The sequence below is a fragment of the Squalius cephalus genome, assembly GCF_949319135.1.
Source record: "Squalius cephalus genome assembly, chromosome: 3".
Lineage (NCBI taxonomy): Eukaryota > Metazoa > Chordata > Actinopteri > Cypriniformes > Leuciscidae > Squalius > Squalius cephalus.
In genome coordinates this window covers 8,780,493-8,803,063 of record NC_137124.1, presented here as the reverse complement: position 1 = coordinate 8,803,063, position 22,571 = coordinate 8,780,493, and the positions used below count along the sequence as shown (strand labels likewise).

The window sequence follows — 22,571 nt, the reverse complement described above, 5'->3', positions numbered from 1 at the left end:
TTTCCATCTCATTTTCCTCCCCTTCTCTACTTTCTCTCTTCTTTTCCTCTTTCTGTCTGTCTCTCAGTTAAAGGAGGACTGGCAGTATGTTGCCATGGTGGTTGATCGACTCTTTCTCTGGATCTTTGTGGTTTTTACCACCGTTGGGACGCTGGCCATTTTCACTTATGCCAGCTTCAATGCCACTCCCACTGACCCCTTCCCCTAAATCTGCCGTGCTCTCACGCCTTGAACCTCATAAACATTGGCATGTGATGTGTTAGACACCGTTCAGTGCATATTTATGGTCTTTTACTGTTACAAAAAGAGCACAGCAATTCATTCACAGAATATTTCCATTAAGACAATGGATGGATGCATCTAAACAGCTTTATTATTGCTGAGTTCAGTAGGGTTTTATACAATTACGTCTTAGCATTGATAATCAGAAATGTTTCTTGAGCAGCAAATCAGCATATTAGAATGATTTCTGAAGGATCATGTGACACTGAAGGCTGGAGTAGTGATGCTGAAAATGTATTCTTTGATCACAGGAATAAATAATGTTTTTAAATATATTCAAATAGAAAACATTAAGTGTAATAATATTTCTCAATATTACTGTTTCTCAAAATTTACTGTATTTTTAATCAAATAAATTATACTACTTTTTACAAAATAAAAGTGGTCACTGAGGCGGCACCCTATCAAATGGTACTAATATGCACAATTTAGATACTAATATGTATACTTTATAGGAACTATTATGTGTTTTTAAGACAATAATATGCACCCTTTAGGGGTAAATATGGTAGAAAGGGTTACCTTTAGAAAGGGTGCCGCCCCAGTGACGGCTTTTAGACCTTTTTTTCTGAGAATGTAGTCTACATGCATCTATGCATGGTGTGCAAGACATTTTTGATACCCAGTGTGATGTGTGCTCTTAAGTGTGTGAAGGCTGTTCTAGTCATGATGTTTTTAAAGAACGTTTTTATGTGATGAATAAAGAGCAAAGGTGATCAGGAAATCTGCTCTTTTTTGTTTTTTTCAGAGAATACAAAAACTGTTTCTTTCACCGTCTGTGTCTGTGTGTGTCTGTGTCTGTCTGTGTGTGTGTGTGTGTGTAGCTCAGGTTAACCCTACGTTATGGAGACAAAATGTCTCCACAAAGATGGCCATATCTGAAATCCTTGTCCTTGTGGGGACATTTTTTTGGTCCCCATGATAAAAACAGCTTCTAAATCACACTAAGAGATGTTTTTATAAAAATGTAAAAAAGAAAGAAAGAAAGTTTTTTCTAATGGGTAGGGTTTAGAGGATAGAATATATAGTTTGTACAGTTTAAAAATCATTGTCTATGGAAAGTCCCCATTAAACTTTCCTTAGTTTTGGAAAATTTGGCTGTACTTCTGTACAGTTATATTGAAGGGAAGGTTTAGGGGTAAGGCTTTGGTTAGGCAATAGATAATATCATTACCCTGATATAAAATCAGTTGAAGTCTATGCAATGTCCTCACTAATATCTGTCTATCTATCTCAACATTTTGATTGCAAATAATATATCAATAACATGTTTTTGAATGAGAGTCAGAGAGGCGGGGTAAATCAAATGCATAGAGGAATCACACACGCACACACACACACACACACACACATATACATATATGTATATGTGTGTGTGTGTGTGTGTGTGTGTTGTCACGATACTAGAATTTCTAACTTCGATACGATACCTTTAAAAATATCGATATTCGATACCATTTTCTATACCGCAGAGAAAAAAACTGCTACAATATTAAGGGGGTATTTTTTTTATTTAAAGCTAAATATAACAAGTCTAGAACATGACAATGAGCTATATTTTACATGAACAAAAATGCCCTGAGGTAGTGCACTTGTTCAAAAGCATAAATGCTGGTTAATACATTAACGTTATTTGATGAACAGATTTAAACGCAAACGTGCGTGCATCACACGCGAAAACAATGCTCACTGGATCGACATGAAGTCAAGTCACCTTTATTTATATAGTGCTTTTAACAATACAGATTGTGTCAAAGCACTTAACAGTATCAAATTGGAGGATAGAGTGTCAGTAATGTATAATAATAAGATTAAACATTCAATTTTCAGTTAAAGGCATTTCATTATTGAATTCAGAGATGTCATTGTCTAGTTCAGTTTAGTTTATTTATCTGTGTAATCAAATGGATGATAATCGCTAATGAAGGCAAATTGCAGAATTAAATAATAATTTTTTGAATAAAGTTAAATAAGCACAAGTTAATTTACATTTGACCACAGTTAAAATATTTACTTGTCTAAGATTCCTCAGTCAGATTATATTAACTTTAAGAATTACGGTGAAAAAACATATGTGTATATATATGTGTGTGTGTGTGTGTGTGTGTGTGTATATGTATGTATAGTTTGTGTACTATAGGCATGAACAATACAGTAGGTTCTACACTACCTATCAAGTCAACCCCTGAATATTGAATTAATTTCTATTCATTTTAAATAACCAGCTAATATTCATTAAGAATATAGACAAACTTTTTATTACTGTACTTGTCTAGATTAGCAATATGTTGGTAAATTGTTTTTATATATTTTTTTTTTTTCAACAAATGTAATGTTTTAAACTATGTTTTATTTTTTCTGAGGAGATTGTTTGTGTGGCTTGTTACACTTGTCTGAGTTTAATTTACAGCCTGTTTGGCTTACAACAGTTGTCTAAAGCATGTTGACTGTGGTCTAAATCAATAAACAGCCGTCGCTGCAATGATTGTTATCACTAAAATGTGACCCTGGATCACAAAACCAGTCATAAGTTGTACGGGTATATTTGTGGCAACAGCCAACAATACATTATAGGGGTTAAAATTATAATATAATATAATAGCATTTTAATTAATAGTAAAATTCCATCAAATTGAACTGAATAATCCTTAAATATTATTCAAATTATGAATTAAGAATGGGTCTTAATAAAACATTTTGTATAAATCTTAAACTTTTAGAACTTTCTTTTTTTAAATGTATGAATATGAATCACAAACTAAATTGTCCATTCCCTTCTTCCATAAAGATTTATACAAAAATGTTCATTAAGTAAGTTTTTTTTTAACTCATTTACAATTCTTAATTCAAAATATGAATAATATGTAAGGATTAATCAATTCAATTTGATTACATTTTTACTATTAATTGAAATATATTAATCTTAAAAAAGGCTTATAAACCCTCAAAATGCTGGGTTGTTTGGGTCAAATATGGACCAACTCAACCGTTGGGTTAAAACATTAATAAAAAAATGTATACCAATGGCTGGGTTTGTCCATATTTGACCCAAACATGGGTTGAAACAACCCAGCATTTTTTAGGGTGAAATGTTTGTGTGTGTAACCCAGATTTTTTTTGAGGGATTTCTGTTCACAATGCACGTTTTTCGCACACTCTGATTACCTTCCAATATGGTCATGACAAAATTACCCTCAAAAGGGTTATACTTTTTTATGTTCAACTTTCTTTAGTGTGTAATGTTGGAGTTTGAGAATGAAAAAGGCCTGCAAAGTTACGATGCACAAAGTTCTTCTCTATATCAGTGTCACTGTTTCTGAACTCCCTGAAACGCCTCCATTGTAGTCTTGAGTTTTCTTCCAGGAACACGTCACAATATTCCTCATTTAAATAATTCCTGCCCAAGGCATACGCAGAATAAAGGGATGAGGCCTGGTTGAGTTAAGCCCTATTCGCACTGGATAAGTATTACCTGGTGACCTCTAGTCATTTGTAATTGTCTGTGATCTTAATACCGTGCGAACCGGCCATGTCTGTGATTTGTAAAGTAAAAATTCCCCCGCAAATGACCTACCATATTTCGCCGAACACCGAGGTCCTGTGATAATATTAGTCCCGCGCGAATCGGCATTTAGTTAGTAGTGTGTTGAAAATGGCGGTTATGGAAAGAGGCGGGACATTTCCCAAACACATTCGAATCGCTTGACCAATCACAACACAACACACTGCTCCAGCCGACCAATCAGAGCACACTGTGCTTTTCAGAAGGAGGGGCTTCAGAGACGGGAACTAAACAGAGCGTCACTGACAGACTGGGAAGAGAGGAGCTGCAACAATGGAGAATATGGGAAAACATACGATGTTTTTAAACATTTAAGCATTAAAACCTCTTCTATTAGAGCCCAAAAACAAAATCAAGACTGTAAAAGGGCATAAAATGGCATCTTGTAAACCTTAATTAACTTGTAAAAATGGCAAAAGGTACTGACTAGAGTTAGTGTATAATTACATATTGGGCTATATTGAGAACAAGTGTGAAAGGGAAGTCCCCACTAAGAATGCGAGCAGTGTAACAGTGCATGTGTGTGTATGAGAGTATGTTCAATTATGTCCTATCTCACCCTACGGAAAGGAACAGTCATGCCCACCTCTTCCCTTTGTTCTCCCACAAAAATATCCCCTCTGCCACACACACACACACACACACACACACACCATCAACAGGTGCCTGATCAGGGCTGCCACAGATTCCAAACACATTCTTTTCTCCCTCCCATAATTCTTTGGCCTCCCGACCAATCACGGATACTGCATTTCACAAGTCAGGTTGCAGGGAGGAGAAAAATTATCAGGTGACCATGACAGGGGTTTGTCGGAAACTTGTTCGGCCCTGCAGCCGGCATCGAAATGACCAGAATCACATCGGGCTGTCGGTTAGTGAGAGCGCAGAGACTGTGGAGCGGGATATGTGAGTTTGAGCGAGTTTGTTGAGGTGTGTTTGTACGCGGTGGCAGTGGTGAAGGGACCAAACTCTGGATATACAGCTTGAGCTTAACATGAAGACTCTGCTTTGGGTCCTGTGGAGCTGCTGGCTTCTGACCCTCACAGGTAACACAGATCGGGAGGTGTGTGTCCTTTTGTTGTGTGAAAAGAGCATTTGTGTTGAAACAATTACACGACCCTTTAAAGGTTTGGGGTCCATGAGGTTTTTTTTTTATGTTTTTGAAAGAAGTCTCTTTTCCTCACCAGGGCTGCATTTATTAAATACAGTAAAAACAGTAATATTTTGAAATAATATTACAGTTTAAAATAACTGTTTTCTATTTGAATATATTTTAAAATTGAATTTATTCCTGTGGTCAAAGCTGTATTTTTAGCATCATTACTCCAGTCTTCAGTGTCACATGATCCTTCAGAAATCATTCTGATATGATGATTTGCTGCTCGAGAAACATTTATGATCAATTATCAGTGTTGATAATACATTTGTAGGATTCTTTGATGGATAAAAAGGTCAAAACAACAGCATTTATTTGAAATGTAAAAGTATTTGCTTTTTCTTTTGATCAATGGAACTCTTTCTATCAGATAAATTCCTTTTAAAAACATTTACTGACTTTTTAAACATAGTATAAAATTACAGAATGTGTGTATATGTACTGTGTATGTGTGTGTGTTTATAACAGTGTGCATTCTTCTTAATATTTGTTATTAAAAAATATGTATGATAATACATTTAGTATATTCACTACATATGTGTGTACAACTGAATTTTTTTATTTATTTAATATATTTGTTGTTATATTTGTTAACGATCGATCGATCAATTTAATATTATTAATAATGATCTCGTAATTTGGACCACTTTAAGACGTGGCGCACAGATCCATTATACTGTTACACGTGCGTTTTCTTTCTCATCCATGTATTAAAATGTATTATAAAATATGAAAAAAAAATCAATTGTTTTTGCATTGCAGTAGGTGGTCTAGTTTATCAGAATAGACGTCATTGAGGATAGTAACAGGTGTATATGTCACCATTGTGTGTCAGTTATGTGCTTTGATGAACTGTGACTGCTTCTGCACATTTGACCTTGTAATAAGAAGACAAAGCAAGCGGCGCTGAGGCCAGTGACTCTCTGCATGCTGAAGTGGGTCAGAAAACACTTTAATGACTGAAGAGAGTTCAGTGCTGGGCTTATTTTGATTAAGAAACACAGAGAGGAAAGAGAGAGTTAATCACATGCTAAAATAAAACAAGCGTGTGTGTGTGTGTGTCCAGGGGCGTCCGAGGCTGAACGGAGGCTACTGGAGGATTTGTTTCAGGATTACAACCTGAAGGTGCGACCGGCACGGACCTGGGATGAGCGAGTGATGGTCCGAGTGGGAATGACTTTAGTACAGCTCATCAGCTTGGTATGACACACACACACACACACACACACACATCTGATCCTCTCTTTATTCATTCTTTTTTTTTCCAAAAGCATTTCTCTCTCTCTCTCTCTCTCTCTCTCTCTCTCTCTCTCTCTCTCTCTCTCTCTCTCTCTCTCTCTCTCTCTCTCTCTCTCTCTCTCTCTCTCTCTCTCTCTCTCTCTCTCTCTCTCTCTCTCTCTCTTCTCTCTCTCTCTCTCTCTCTCTCTCTCTCTCTCTGTCATAGCTCACACAGTTTGTGTTCAGTGATTTTGGAGATCGTCAGCCTGTCTGCCTCTGACCCACTGGTTCAGAAACATTTCCCTGACATTCGAGGAACATTAGCGCTCCAGCTTTCCAGTCATGCATGCAGCATTAGCTTTCATATGGAGGACTGACAGCATGACACACTCGACACACACTAATGTCTCTATCTCTCCTCTCTCGCAGAACGAGAAGAATGAAGAGATGACAACAAACGTGTTCATGAATATGGTGAGAGGCAGAGCGTTTATCGCTGGATATTTTACGGCTAAATTGACTTGTCACTTTTTATATCTGCAAGTAATTCCTGGATTTAAAAAACTTTTTTTTTAAACTGTCTGATGTGCTTTCTTCTGATGTAGAGCAAATAAGTGTGCTCGTGGTGCTCTGTATAATGATGCTGTGTGTGTGTGTGTGTGTGTGTGTGTGTGTGTGTGTGAGAGAGAGAGAATGTTTACTTAGCTAAGAGGATATGGTTTGGGGATAAATTTGTTCCCAAAATTATCTGTCAAAATGTAAGGGACAAGGGAATATCCTCATATATAAATGAGATATCCTCATTGGACATACCATTAAACTTAATATACACTACCGTTCAAAAGTTTGGAGTCAGTAAGATTTGAGAAAAACTAAACGAAATTAATATTCAGCAAGGATGCATTAAGTCAAAAGTTACAGTAACTTTTACATTGTTTTAAAAATGTATATTAAAAAAAAAACTGTTTGTTTGAACTTTCAGTGTTTATGGTTGTATCACGGTTTTCACAACAACTGTTTTCAACATTGATAATTGATCATAAATCTTTCTTGAGCAGCAAATCATCATATGAGAATGATTTCTGAAGGATCATGTGACACTGAAGACTGGAGTAATGATGCTGAAAATAATAGGAATAAATTACATTTTATTATATATTATTTATCACATAGGAAAATAGCCATTTTAACTTGTAATAATATTTCACAATATTACAGTTATTCCTGTATTTTTGGTCAAATAAATGCAGCCTTAATGAGAATAAGAGACTTTTGAATGGTAGTGTGCATATATAAGCAGTTTGCATGTATGTATCTCTCTCTGTTTTCCAGGAATGGATCGACTACAGGTTATCCTGGAATCCTGAGGACTACGACAGTATTGACGTTGTGCGAATTCCTCCCATAAAAGTGTGGCGTCCAGACATCTACCTAATCAACAAGTGAGAACATCCTCATATAACGCCACACTGACAACATTTTTTCCTTTAAAAAGCCTGATTTATAACAGGACACCTGCCACAATTTCTTTCTTTTTTTATATAAACTGAAAACAAATCTACCAACAAAATACATCTATATTCAAGATACACTGTTTAGATATTTATACTTGACAAGAGAACATTTTTGCAGTGCAATTTAATAATTGTTTAGGAACTTGCTAAATCCTAAGAAGCCAAAATCAAATGGGTATTTGGTTTAAATGACACTGAAGCATCTAAACTGCTCAGGGCACATGGACTGTGCAATGTTCTCGCTGTGTTTAACAGTAATGATGGTCAGTTTGACGTGGCTCTGTATGTGAACGTGCTGGTGAGGAGTGATGGGACCGTCTCCTGGTATCCGCCTGCCATCTACCGCAGCTCCTGCTCCATAGAGGTACATGTAAACGTCTTAGTGTTCACACATTAGAGGAATGTTCTGGGATCAGTTGAAGTAGCCTTCCGTTGAATGAACGAATGTCATACATTTTTGACAGAATCAAAGAAACTATTGTTAGTTTAACTTGTACTGAACCTTGAACATTGGCTGTTGGCATATTAATGATTGAAATGGCTAAAGCTAGGGTGTGCAGTTTCAGAGGCTAGTAATAGCAAGCTAGCTTTGAAAGCAGAAGATCCCAGCCTCTCTTTAGAGCGTCCCAAAAAGCCACGCCTCCTTCAAAACGCCTGTTTACATTCACTTTAGACGCGACTGGTATCCGATATCACAACCAGAGCAGAGTCTGCAAAGAGTCACGACATTAAGGCTAAGTTTACACTGCGAGTCTTTTTACACCGCAGACAATTTTCATTTGATGATCACGAGGGAGAGATCGTAAGTGTGAATTACCTGCATGCGTCTGTATGTAATAATGAAGCTTGTTAGTTTATTTACAAAAACAGTAATGTAGTAATGTGCTAAGGAAGCTTGTTTCCGCCAGAGAATTTAAAAAAAGATGTTTACATCTCGCAAGTTTATTTCTTGCAATTGCGAGTTTAAATATAACCGTTCTGACTTTATAACTTGCAATTGCGACTTTATAACTTGCAATTCTGACATTTTTTCTGAGAATTGTGAGATATAAACTTGCAATTGCGAGTTATAAAGTCAAATTATAATTATAAGGAAAAAAGAAAAGACTTTATAACACGCAATTGCAACTTTATATCATGCAATTCTGACTTTGCATCTACCAATTGCATGTTATAAAGTCAGAATTGTGAGATATAAACATGCATTTTTTCCTTAGAATTGGACTTTATATCTCGCAATTCTGGCTTTATAACTCGCAATTGTGACTTTATATCACGCAATTCTGAATAGCGAGATGTAAACTCGCAGTTGTGTGGAAAAAAGCAGTGTGGCAGAACCTGTCGCCCTCTGGAAACCGGACATACGTATTTTGACGCTTAAATTAACTCATGTCTCAAAACATTACAATAATATTGAATATAAACAACTTACAGAGCTCTAGTTGTAACATAGATTCATTTCGGCGTTGATAGTGTTGCCATTGAAAGGTATAAATCCGGGTAGAACGTCACGGGTTGCCATCTCTTTCATCTACGGTAGTTATGGTGTGAACGCAGTATAAGCTCGTTGTTTTGGCTCAGGAGGAACTGTAAAAGGCGACTGCTGTTTGTTTGTGGCGCTCAGTGACTGACGTCTGTCTACAGCTCTGAAAAGCCTCATAAAACACTCTGATGTCTGTGAGAGCAGGTGCGCAGAGGTATGGAAATAAATATGTTGACATCCTATCTATCCTCACTCCGAATGCAATGATTGGACGAACTTTTTTGGACTTCCACAGAAGATATATGTACAGTTTTTAATATTTAGACCACTTCTTCTGATTGAATGCTTTCAGGATGTGAAAAGAGTTTCGACCTAACAAAACATTGCCTACTGTAGCTTTAACTGTTATTATTTTTTTGTACACGCTCGTTCATTTCACAGTAGTTCAAAGTTGTGCTCTATAGGTTGCATACTTTCCATTCGACTGGCAGAACTGCACAATGGTGTTTCGTTCCTACACGTATGACTCCTCAGAAGTGGACCTTCAGTACGGTCTAGATGAAGATGGCAACGAGCTCCATGAGATAGTTATTGATGAGAATGCCTTCACTGGTTAGTGTACTTCCTCTTAAATGTGACAACTTCCTGTCCAACAGCATAAATGACGCAAGAATGTCAGTGTTCAGTAAATATGTACATTTATAATAGTAGTTTATGGTTGCCAAGCAATGTAGCAACTCTTCAGATGGCACACTCTCTCCTTCCTTCTATCTCTTTTTCTCTCACTAGTCCTCTCTCTTCCCTAAGAGAACGGCGAGTGGCAGATTTGTCACAAGCCCAGCAGGAAGATCGTCCAGGAGGACCTGTACGAGGACATCACCTTCTACCTGATCATCGAGAGGAAGCCTCTGTTCTACATCATCAACATCATCGTGCCCTGCATCCTCACCAGTGTGCTGGCCATATTTGTCTTCTACCTGCCACCTGGCGCAGGTGCCCATCTTTAATTAGAAAATCAATACCATCACTGTTTTATGTTTTATGAAACACGCTGACTATTTAAAAAACTCTACCATTCAAAAGTTGGAACGTTTTATTTAGTGTTTTCTCTTATGCTCACCAAAGCTGCATTTATTTGATCAAAAATTCTGTAAAAACAGTAGTATTGTGTAATATTTTAGCAATTCGAAATAGCTGTTTTTCTATTGTAATAGATCTTAAAATGTAATTTATTCCTGTGATCAAAGCTGAATTTTCAGCATCATTACTCCAGTCTTCAGTGTCACATGATCCTTCAGAAATCATTCTAATATGATGGTTTGATGCTCAAGAAACATTTCTGATTATTATCAATGTTAAAGGTATAGCGGAGGATTTTCTTTTTCCGGGTGGATCATCAAGACTATTGGACCTCCTAAGTGTCAATCACTCTGGTGATATGTTTACGTAAGCCGTCGTACGTGCTCGTTCACACGATTCACACGATGGCGTGCGCTCAAAACACAGGTTGGGCTTCCCACTGGTGCCTCAGTCGCGAAGTTTCTACTTGACAGGTAAAGTCTGGCATGCTATTTGGAGAAATCCATTTAAAATCACTGCTAGTAAAAGTTAATGTAAGCTATGATTAGCTCGTGCACACGTTTAATAGGCGTTCCCTCTCGGGAGCAGGTAGAGTGTTGCGCATGTGCATTTTTTCAAAAAGTGGAGAGGGCGGTTCTTTTCTAAAATTCGGGAAAATCCTCCGCAATACCTTTAAAAATAGTTGTGCTACTTCATATTTTTCTGAAAAATTTTCTGTTATTTGAAGTACAATTATTTTGGAGCATTATAAATGTCTTTACTAATTATAAAAGTATTGATGTCTTTAAAAAAAAACTTACTTTCCCCAAGCCTTTGAATGGTAGTTTTTTTTACAAGACTCAAAAAGTATTTAAGTGTATACAAAATGTGGATGACAAAAACAAATCTTCTTTTGCAGTGTTATTTTAGTTTTATTATCATTTTATTAATATTTTGAAATAACTTTTACTTTTATATTTCCATGTTGATTTTGGTTTATTTTTTTTGTAATTTCATTTATTTTTATTTCAGTTTTAGATTTTTTTTTAGCTTTTATTTATTTCCAGTTGATCATTTTAAGGCAACATTTCTCATTTTCGTTTAGTTTTTCATCTAATATTTACTTTATTTCACCTTTATTTCAACTAACAGAAATGTTTTTTATAATTTACGTTAACAGAAAAAAGACCTTTTTGTCTTTTGTCTGCCTAATTTTTTAATTTGCCTCCATGCATTAAATAACAGTTTGTGCGTTTCCATATACAGAGGCTCAATGGCCTAAGATATGCCCGTATATACAGTATAAGACGTGATTTCTGACCTCTCCCTCAGGTGAGAAGATGACTCTATCCATCTCAGTCCTCATTGCTCTCACTGTTTTCATGCTGTTGTTGGCTGACAAAGTCCCAGAAACATCACTTGGCATTCCTATCATCGTGAAATACGTGATGTTCACCATGATCCTGGTGACGTTCTCAGTCATACTAAGCGTGGTGGTCCTGAACCTCCACCACAGGACTCCCAGCACACACCACATGCCCGTATGGGTGCGAAAGGTGACGCATCTTGATTCAAAAAGCAGCTTCTTTACATTATTCCATCCAATTACTTAAAACTGAAAGCCTAACCTGTCATCTAACATTCTGCAGGTGTTCATCAACTTGCTGCCTCGTTACTTGGGTGTGCTCAGGCCCCAAACTGAGGAACCGGTGGAGGACGAGACAAAAGAAAACGTCCCACTGGGTTGTTTGGACCAAGGCCTCAGACCTGGAGGTGAATATTTCATCCGAAAGATCAACCCAGAGCTGGTAATGCCGTGGAGAGGAAGGTAAGTGTTCAACATTTTAGTTAAAACCAGGCTGGTATTTCAGACACAAAATAAGCTGCATCTGTATGTAACAATCTGTGTCCTCTAAAACTTTTGAAGTCCCCCAGTAGTCAATAATTTTATCGCTTAAAACTCATCTTTGATCATAAAATAATTTTTTCATTGAAAAAAAAGTCTTCATGCCTTAAAATAGCTTGAATGTAACTCTACACGCTTGCCTCATTGAATATGCAAATGAGCCCCGCCTCCACTCACTCAGCTCAGAGATCCACTCGTTGACGATCACACGTTGATCTGATTGGTTACAAGGTAGTTTGTGACGTCAGAAACACCAGCGATTGTTTTTGAGGCTGTCTTTGGTTCACTGCAGTTTTAATGAGGAAATACTCAGCAATGATGTCGACTTATGAAATTGCACATGATTTGTCTTAAAGCATATTAATCTCATGTGAGTGACCGGTTGTCCCCAGAATATTTTGTTGTATGAATATCTGAACATGCAAAATATCAAAGGAAAAACAGAGCCTCTGCTTTTAAACAACAATGAAAAAAGTTTTATTCTAGCTTCATGCATTATTTTTTTATCAACACTTAAAAAAATGTGGGTAAGTTTCATTAAAAACAAACAGCAACATTTTGAACAAAAGTTGATAAAATCGCGTTTTGCTTTTCAAACATTACAATGTGCATTAGCAATGCTTTTATCTCTTGTTTCTGCTCCTTTTTGCCTGTGTTTTGATCTGGAGATTCAGTGCTCTTTCAGAAGATGCCTAATAGTGTCCCCTACCGTTTAAAAGTGAAAACACAGAAATCCGGAACATTTTAAGAGGAAAAGAGTTAAATGTGGAATTCAGGTCATTGGAGGAATGTTATTCATGAGGCATAAAGCAGTGGGAAAAGATCTTATAGCTTGAATGTTTAAATCTCTGCCAGCAGCTTGTGAGTGAAGCCGGTCTCCCACTTCCCATCTCGAAAATGTCAGAAATATTAGCTGTTGTTAAGACTGTTTAAGACTGGACGAGAGACAATCAATGAAACAAGTGCCTCTGATATCTGATTGCCTCTCACGTATTGCACTGGATCAATTTGGAAGGCAAACAACTTCACAGCCAAAACAAGAACAGAAGCACAGCAGGAACATAAACCAACATTGTGGAAATAATCCACGTCTTGCTGTAGCATTAGCAATGTGTGTCTTTGCGCTTGCAAAGCAATTTCATTGCCAAATGATGAGAGAATTTAACTTTTTTACTTTTGACTTGTATAACTTCATAGACATTTTAGAGCATGAAAGTTATCCTATAATTGGCCCTTTTTAACTGAACTAAAATGTGGAAATTGTGCATTAGTATTTATAAAATACTACTGACAAACCGCATAATGTGTGCTTTAGCTACACACGTTGCCATATGAACTACCGGTCAGTAACTTCTCTAAACTAAGTGTCACAGTTACTTGAAAGCTGTGTTTGATTCACTAAAAAGAGCTGACTCATTCATTCTGTAATCAAACTACACTTGTTGTGTGCAGTATAATTTTGATTCACTAAATAGAACCAACTCATCAGAGTCATTTGTTCGTGAATCAGACTACACTGGCCGCTCTCTATGCTTTTGATTTGCTAAAAAGATCCGGTTCATAAGAGTCATTTGTCCAGGAATCCGACTACATCGGTCCAGCTGTATGTTTTTGTTTCTCTAAAAAGAAGCATCTTTAACAGTCATTTGTCCTGAAATTGGACTACACTGGTTGCGCTGTATGTTTCACACTGTAGATTCAGTAGCTGTGATGAAGTTGAAAAAGTTTTGCTGAAAACCTTGTTTGACTATTTTTAGTAGAATATTCCGCACAAGCAGAAGAAAGAACGTGCAAGGACCGTTAATGGAAGCAAACGTCATTCGGATCGTTTTTATTCAATTATTTATTTATTTATTTTTTTTTTTTACTAAAATGGAATTCTCAGTTCTGTAAATGGTATTTTCTGGTTTATTATATAAAAGACTCAGTAGTTTGCCTATTTACATTTTTTTTTTAAATGTCTTGTCAAATATTTCTGACTGCAAATGCTCAAAACAACTCTTGGGGGGGGGGGGTGATATTGACAAAAAATGATATCTCGATATTTTGCTGAGTATGTTTATTGTGTTTGTACTTTGGCAGGTTTAGGTCTACCATTAACAGCTTACTTCTTAATATTCTGTGCGGTGGTTAGTTCGCAACAGTGACAGAAATGAACATTTCACATAAGTTTAAATAGTTTTTTTACCTTTTATCTGCATTTTCACCTTTATAAGGGCCATTTTTCTTACCTAATTAAATGTAGCCTCCGTATAATTTATTATATGGTGGAAAGTCACTGTTAATGAGCGAATCGAGTCATTAATTAAACCGATTTGTTGAAACGGCTGATCATTCCAGGAACGAAGCATTTGACTTTCTTATTGAGTCAGTCATTGAATCATTCACTCAACTGATTTGTTCAAATGGAATGATTCATTCAGTAACAAAAAACAGCTGTGCTTTGCTCAGAGACGCAAAACAGTTCTGCTGTGGCTTTATTTGGAGATATTTTTCTCGGTGAAATAGGGCAAAACTATTGTGCCTAAAATGTTAGTCACTTAATTCTAACTTTTTGTTTATTAAACTGTAGTATAAAATCAATATCGCATTTGTAGTCTGCTTGTACAATATTTTGGGGGGAGGGGGAATGGCACTCTTTGTGTGATTGCTTAACTATATCATAAATATAGCCTAAAAGACTACTCAATACACATTTTTATCGAGTAAAAGTCTACATCATGCAGTGTATGCACTGTCTTGGGTGTTTGTGTTTGGTGTTTGCTAAGTGAGGGTCATACTCGATAATATCTGATTGCACATCGTTAAAGCAACAATTACGATAGTATCATAGACTATATATACCCATTGCACACTCTTGTTGTTCACAGTGCATGGACACTCACTTACACAAAAACACACTTAGATGCCAAATCAATAACAAGAGTATAATGTGCTTGTACCATAATCTGCTGGTTTTTAAGCAACTCATAAACGCGGATCAGGGCGGACGGATGATGAAAGTCTCTGTGCTGGCTGTTCGTCCTCTCAATCCAAGGGCATTTGATCTCAGCCCAGTTAAGCCCAGTCACCCCTCTAGAGTCGCCAGAACCTAAGCTCTTGTTGAGCTGAGGCATTAGAGTGAAATGCACACAAGAACAGCAGGGGAGGCCGAGGGTCGAGGATGCACATAAATGGATGAATGGGAGGATAGACAGATGGATGGGTTTTCTCTGTAAACGTGTAGAGCATGCAGAAGAGAAAGGGTCTCCATCTGTCTGTAATAGACATAACAAACTGTCTGTTCCCGTCCTCATCTGTTTGAGAAAGGCTCGTCTCGCTGTTATAATGTGGTGCCCTCTCTTTAGCCAGTCTAACAGGTGGTCTCTGCTACAGCTTTATTATCGTGCTAAGCTCACAAGTCCTTCAAGAAATGCCGCCGGTCTTGAGGGCTACCGGATTAGAAAAGTGATTTCAAGGAAAGTTAATTTTTATTTGGGTTTGGGTTTATTTGTTCATAAGTGACAATCCATTGTTATTAGCAGGTGGTACTTTCTATCCAAAATTCGGAGCAACCCAAAGGCCTAAATAACCCAAATTTCTTGCTTATGTCGTTTTGTCACTAGCGATTTAAATGGGTGGTATCTTTTTCCACAAGATGTAAAATAAGTCTCTGATGTCCCCAGAGTGTGTATGTGAAGTTTTAGCTTAAAATACCCCACAGATATTTTTATATAGCATGTTAAAGTCACTTTTTGAGGGTGTCTGTCCCTTTAAATGCAAATGAGCTGCTGCTCCCGGCACAGGGGGCGGAGCTTCAACAGCTTTTGTTCTTTTAACACACACAGACACGCACTGGGAATTTCAAAACTTTTAGCCTTTTATGTTCAAACCGGAGTCAGACAATGATGGAGAGACTCAAAAAGAAGTGACAACATGTAGAAGGAACAGGACGTTTCTGAATGGTTAGTTGATAGGGCTGGGACAATATATCGATGCATCGTGAATCGAGAAATGATTCTGGATCGATTCCAATTTTTCCGAATGCATCGCGATTCTCTCTCGAATCGATTCTGAGTTTCGTTTTTAACAGCAGATGGCACTGCATGCTTTTGAAACAGCGTGCTTGTGAACCTTCTATAAAATAATCGAAAATAATAATTCGAAAAGGTTGAAGCGAATTACAAGGGTGTTTGCAGTGGGCTGTTTACATTAATCTTGCATCATAAAAGCATTCTGAGGTGCAAGTAGATTCTCAGACTCAGCTGAACGCACAAGCGTTCTTCTTCGTGAGCATTTGAGCGTCCGGTTAAAAATTAGCCTAGAGCGCCATCTCCTGTTAAAAACTAAGCTCAGAATCAATTTGCGATGCATTCGGAAAAAAATGGAATCGATCCAAGAATCCCGATGCATCGATATATTGTTCCAGCCCTATTACTTGATGAATTTATGTAGCTTATGTGTAGTTATCTTCTAGTCATTGATTAGCATATTCTGTCACGATAATCTATAAATCCGGGGGCGGGGTTTATGTAAATTTTAGGGTTAGTGATGTCACTAACCCGGGAGGAAGCTTGTGTAGTCTCTACCAGCCGTTTGTTGTAGTCCTTAAAAAGCAATGTCTTTAAAAGCAAACATCTCCCTTTGCTTTGAACTTTGAGCGTCGTAACATTGCAGATGTTGTTTATGCTCAAACAGCAACATTACACACTAACTAAAGTTAGAAAAGTGAAATCATAACCAACCAGCCCTTTAAGTGTGTCTGATGTCTGAGTTTGCTTGGTGTGAAGAATGTGTAATGAACTCAGGCCTGCCTGAAAACAGGTGTTTGGAGACCTGAGTCGCAACTGCTATGAAAGCAATACAGGCTAATTTTAGGAGGTTAACTGCTTTTGAAAATGTTGATTTGTATTGTGATATTTTGCAAATGTATTTTTCATTGCTTCTTGTTAAAAACAAATATACTTTATGTATTTAGCTCACTTTATTAACAATGTCTTTGCTGTTGACTTTCAATGATCCAATTCAACCATACTAAAAAGCATGAGTAAAAAAAAGTTTTTTGGGGAGTTTTCTCCTCCTGAGTCCTTAACAGTGGTATTTTAGTATTATTTATTCACTATTATTGTAGGCCTACTTATTCATATTTTGAATTGGCATATATTTATATTTTCAGTTCTCCTTCCGCTCTTCAAGTCTACGCTCTTCAAGTCTATCTATACAGCCTGCCTTCTAACAATCCACATCCTTGAAAGGCTTATAGTTCATCATAACATCGTAATATACATCATATTGATAATTTCACCCGCTGTATTGCTAAATCTACCCGATTTTTAATATCACCCGAAAAATATACCAGGATAACCTGTCTTCTCTTGAGACTCCCCTACTTCAGAGTGATCATAGTTAATGATATGCTAAAGCCCGCACACACGTTGATCTGATTGGTTACAAGGTAGTTTGTGACGTCAGAAACACCAGCGATTTCAAAGCGTGTTTTTGAGACTGTCTTTGGTTCACTGCAGTTTTAAGGAGAAAATACTCAGCAATGGTGTCGACTTATGAATTTGCACATGGTTTGACTTAAAGCGTATTAAAAACACCACATAGACATATAAACAACATTAAAAGCTTGATTTTCACCACAGGGGGACTTTAATAGTTTCTAGTAATCAAGGTGGTACTTGTGTCCATGATGCAAATATACTGCAGAAAAGAGACCTGTAACAAGGGTCGGGTCAAAGCGGTTCATTCTTCAGCAAACTAGTTGTCCAGCAACAGAGTAGCTGAGCAGAGTAACACCATATATACAGTGTGTGGAAACAAACACTTGTATGAGTTCCTGTCTATACCAGTGTGCATCTCATTGACCATGCATGTCATGTGCCGGACGTGTGGTGCTCTCTATAATCCCTGTTGGAAAAAACTCACCCTTGAAAGAATGGGAATGTGAGAGAGGAGAGGTCAGTCCCAGACACAGCACAGCTCTCATTCATTCTGCACTGTATGACAGACTCATTCCCACTATAGCACAGAGCAACACAATCCTGAGCTCTGCAATGCTCTCGCGCTACTGTACAACACGCCATGCAGAACGCTATATTAGTGATGCACACTAAGCACTATTTCTCAGACTTAGTCATTTATTACCATCAAATATTACATTTAGTGCATGACTTGTCCTGCAGATGATACCTTAAATTAACAGCCAACTGAAATCTTAGTGCAAGCTTAAGAATTATGAGCAATATAACAATCACAATATTCCTCATTTAAATAATTCCCACCCAGGGTATACGCAGAATAAAGGGATGAGGCCTGGTTGAGTTAGTAGTGTGTTGAAACTCGTGGTTAAAGTAAGGGGCGTGGCATTTCACAAACACACTCGAATCACTTGACCAATCACAACACACTGCTCCAGCCGACCAATCAGAGCACACGGCGCTTTTCAGAAGGAGGGGGTTCATAGGGAGAGGAACTAAACAGAGTGTTACTGACAGACTGGGAAGAGAGGAGCTGCAACAATTTGTTAAACATTCAACCATAAAAACCCAAAACAAAATCAAGACTGTAAAAGGGCATAATAAGGCAATTTTGTGCAGTAAAATGCAATTTATAAGCACCTTTTAAAGTCAAGCTTTTAATGTTGTTTATATGTCTGTGTTTTTTTTTTAAATATGATTTAAGACAAATCATGTGCAAATTCATAAGTCGACAGCATTGCTGAGTATTTTCTCCTTAAAACTGCAGTGAAACAAAGACAGTCTCAAAAACACGCTTTGAAATCGCTGGTGTTTCTGACGTCACAAACTACCTTGTAACCAATCAGATCAACGTGTGATCGTCAACCAGTGGATCTCTGAGCTGAGTGAGTGAGTGGAGGCGGGGCTCATTTGCATATTCATAGAACCGCGTATACGAAATGAGGCAAGGGTGTAGAGTCACATTCAAGATAATTTAAGGCATGAAGTTTAAATTTGTCGTTTTGGTGACCAAAGATGAGAAATATTGACTACAGGGGGACTTTTATGATAATTGTCATATATTTTAATAATCCACTTACAGTAATTTGTGTTGTGTTTATGCACGTATGAACTTTTGTATAGGGTTAATTATTCTTTATTTGTGTGTGTGTGTGTGTGTTTTAGTCATAATGAGAGCACTGTGAAGTTGCAGAGGTTCTCAAACAGTGACAACTATTGTCTGATTCTGCCCCCGAATCTCAAATCTGCAATCGCCGCCATCAATTACATGTCTGAACAATTGAAGAAACAGGATGTGGATGATACTGTAAGTCTATAAACACTCACACACACACACACACACACACACACACACACACACACACACACACCTTCCATCTCTCTCTTCCACACATACTCACAGAAACACAAAGAAACCTTTATCTGAGGCTCGTCCTCTTGGTCTGTCCCTGATCCTCATGATTATTCATAAACTGCCAGCACATCCTGGTGTGTCAGAGAGATAAACGTGTCCCGTTGTGTGTGTAGATGACAGATGACTGGCAGTACATCGCTGTGGTTTTGGATCGGCTCTTCTTCTGGCTCTTTGTCATCATCACTTCACTGGGAACACTGGCCATGTTTCTGGATGCCAGTTTCAACTACACTCCTGACCAGCCTTTTCCATGAGCACATCCCTGATTACACAGCAGACACACGGAACACTCAACACAGGGACTCCAGGGGGCGCCAGAGAACCTCTCTCTCTCTCTCTCTCTCTCTCTCTCTCTCTCTCTCTCTCTCTCTCTCTCTCTCTGTCTGTCCGTCTTTATTTCTTCCTTTCTTTCTTTCTTCCTCCCTTTTTGTCTTTCTTTCTTTCTTCCTCCCTTCCTTCCTTCCTCCCTTCCTCCCTTTCTTTCCTTCCTTCTGTCCATCTTTACCTTCCGTTTCTTTCCGTCCATCCAGCTTTTCCTTTGTTCCGTGTTCCGCCTGTCCTTCCTTCTTTCCTCCCTTTCCTTTCTGTCTTTCCTTTCTTCTTTCCTTCCGTTTCTTTCCGTCCATCCAGCTTTTCCTTCCATCTATCCTTCCTTCCTTCTTTCTTTCTTTCTTTTTCTTTCTTTCTTTCTTTCTTTCTCCTTTCTTTCTTTCTTTCTCCTTTCTTTCTTTCTTTCTTTCTCTTTCTTTCTTTCTTTCGTTTCTTTCCGTCCATCCGTTTTTTCTTTCCGTCCTTTCTTTCTTCCTTTCCTTCAGTTTCTTTCCATCCATCCTTCCTTTCCTTCCAGTTCTTTCCATCCATCTGTCCTTTTCTTTTTTTCTTCCTTCCTTCCTTTCTGTCCTTCCATCCTTCCTTTTCCTCCTTTCCACTTTCCTTTTTCTTTTTTTCTTTCTTTCTTTCTTTCTTTCTTTCTTTCTTTCTAAATTAATGTTTCCATTTGTTAGTAATATATATATATATATATATATATATATATATATATATATATATATATATATATATATATATATATATGTATATATATATTTATTTCCATGACAATATATTTTGTCAATTCTTTCAATTCATCCACGACGCTTATAATCGTTAATTTTGTGCTCTTATTACATACATGTATTTAGGTCATTATATTTAATATACCTTTAAGAATAATTGTTTTTTATTATTATTATTATTCATGGCGTAGTCTGAACAACCTATTTTCTTTTCTTCCTTTTTTTTCTTGATCCAGTGTTCATAAAACAGAGAGAGCATGTAAATTGTATTTTTTATTTCATTGTTTTTTGTCATTTATTTGTTTGTTCAAGAATCCTAAAAAATGCATCACATTAAGCAGCACATCTGTTTTCAAATGATAATAATCAGAAATGTTTCTTGAGCATCAGCATTTTAAAATGATTTCTGAAGATCATGAAAATTCCGCTATGACCACAGGAATAAATGACATTTCAAAATATATTCACATATAGAAAACTGCTGTTTTAAATGTTATTAATATTTCACTGTTTTTACTGTGTTTTTGATCAAATAAATGCAGCCTTGGTGAGCATAACATACTTCTTTCAAAAACATTCAAAATGGGCATTATACTTGTTTTGAAGCAGAAAAGAAACATGATTTACTATTAATTCATGCATCAAGGGTTAATCAGCCTTTGTGTAAGTAGTTTGTTATTTTCAGTTGCATTTATTTAAACACCAGTGAATTCCTAGATTACATCAGTTTGGACTCTACCTACATTCATGTAAAGGCAGCTAGTTGCATAAGAAGTAAAAGAAAGAGGTAAGAAATAATGAAATGAGGAAAGCTCATTAGTGGAGTCACTGCTTCTGAGGAGAAACCCGAGGCCTGTGTGTTTTATTGCTAACGGTTCAGTGGGCGTCTAAGGCGGCTTACACCAGTTTAATCTCGGCTGTTTTCACTGTCTGTAATCTTCACACAAAAAAAGCCCTGGAGCCAGTCAGAAGAGGAGCCATGAAGGGGTTTCTGTTCTTCTTCGGGCTGATTTAGCACTGTCTGCTCCCCCTTTACTGAATGTTTTCTGCTTACTGGAACTAGAACTTCGGAAAAGCGTTAAAGTTTCTTTTGTGTGTCAAGGCTGTTTGGCCCAGTGCTCACGACTTGGCCAATAGGGTGACAGATAAATCACGTTTCCAGGGGTGACCGGGGGAGTGTGTGCTAATTTCAAGATGTTACTGAAGCAAATCCGATCCTTGTCCTATCTTCCAACTCTTATTCCCCTTCTCCTACACAACAGAATTATGATAAGAAATTTCTGACTATCCCTTTAATGTAGGGCTGTGCAATGATTAATAGCATCCAAAATAAAAGTTTGTTTACACATGTGTGTACTGTGTATAATTATTTTGTATATATATATTTATATTTAAGACATTTTTGCATGTATATATGCATGTTATATATAAATATTTCATATATAAATCACAATTTTTTCTTATATATATATACAGTGTGTATGAATAATTATACACTACACACACATATATTATGGAAACACAAACTTTTGTTTTTGATGTGATTAATCGTTGCATAGCCCTACTTAAGTCTTATAGTTACCTTTAGAAACCTTCACACAACCATCAAACGCAAAACTTCATATATGTCAGGGTGTTACACCGACATTTTCTTAAGTGAAAACCATTTCCTCTTCCAACAGCATTATTGCTTCAGCCCTATTTTCTCTCTGGTTAAAGGTATTTCCTCTTTACTTTGGTGAGAATATTGTAACATTGACGCCAACTTTGTCCTGCACACAATAGTTGACAGTGTTCCAGGCCTTTCACTGGAAGTGCAGAGGTCACCTGATGAAGTGTTTAGACGTGACAAACGTGCCTCATGAAAGGGACTTTACAGATCTAAGTTGGGGGTTCAGAGACTGATTAGGCAATAGCAAGTGTATTAAAGCCCCCCTGTGGTGAAAACCAAGCTTTTAA

The 22,571-nt window shown here is 37.2% G+C and overlaps 2 protein-coding genes across 2 annotated transcripts in view; both read left to right on the top strand.

The window, feature by feature from the left end:
* The window catches only part of chrnb1 (cholinergic receptor, nicotinic, beta 1 (muscle)), a 30,604-nt gene extending 27,848 nt beyond the window's left edge, over positions 1 to 2,756 (top strand). The window contains exon 11 of the mRNA XM_079867678.1: positions 68 to 2,756. Coding sequence (XP_079723804.1) covers positions 68 to 208 — 141 coding nt within the window. The 3' untranslated portion in view covers positions 209 to 2,756. The remainder of the gene's footprint in view (positions 1 to 67) is intronic.
* Positions 2,757 to 4,712: 1,956 nt separating this feature from the next.
* On the top strand, positions 4,713 to 20,264 carry chrnb1l (cholinergic receptor, nicotinic, beta 1 (muscle) like). Its single transcript, XM_079867679.1, has 11 exons — positions 4,713 to 4,890; positions 6,067 to 6,200; positions 6,648 to 6,692; positions 7,551 to 7,660; positions 7,988 to 8,096; positions 9,680 to 9,827; positions 10,023 to 10,208; positions 11,607 to 11,830; positions 11,924 to 12,102; positions 19,308 to 19,449; positions 19,671 to 20,264. Exons 1-11 carry the CDS (start codon positions 4,839 to 4,841, stop codon positions 19,809 to 19,811), a joined length of 1,470 nt encoding a protein of 489 aa, XP_079723805.1. The 5' UTR covers positions 4,713 to 4,838; the 3' UTR covers positions 19,812 to 20,264.
* Positions 20,265 to 22,571: the final 2,307 nt, after the last annotated feature.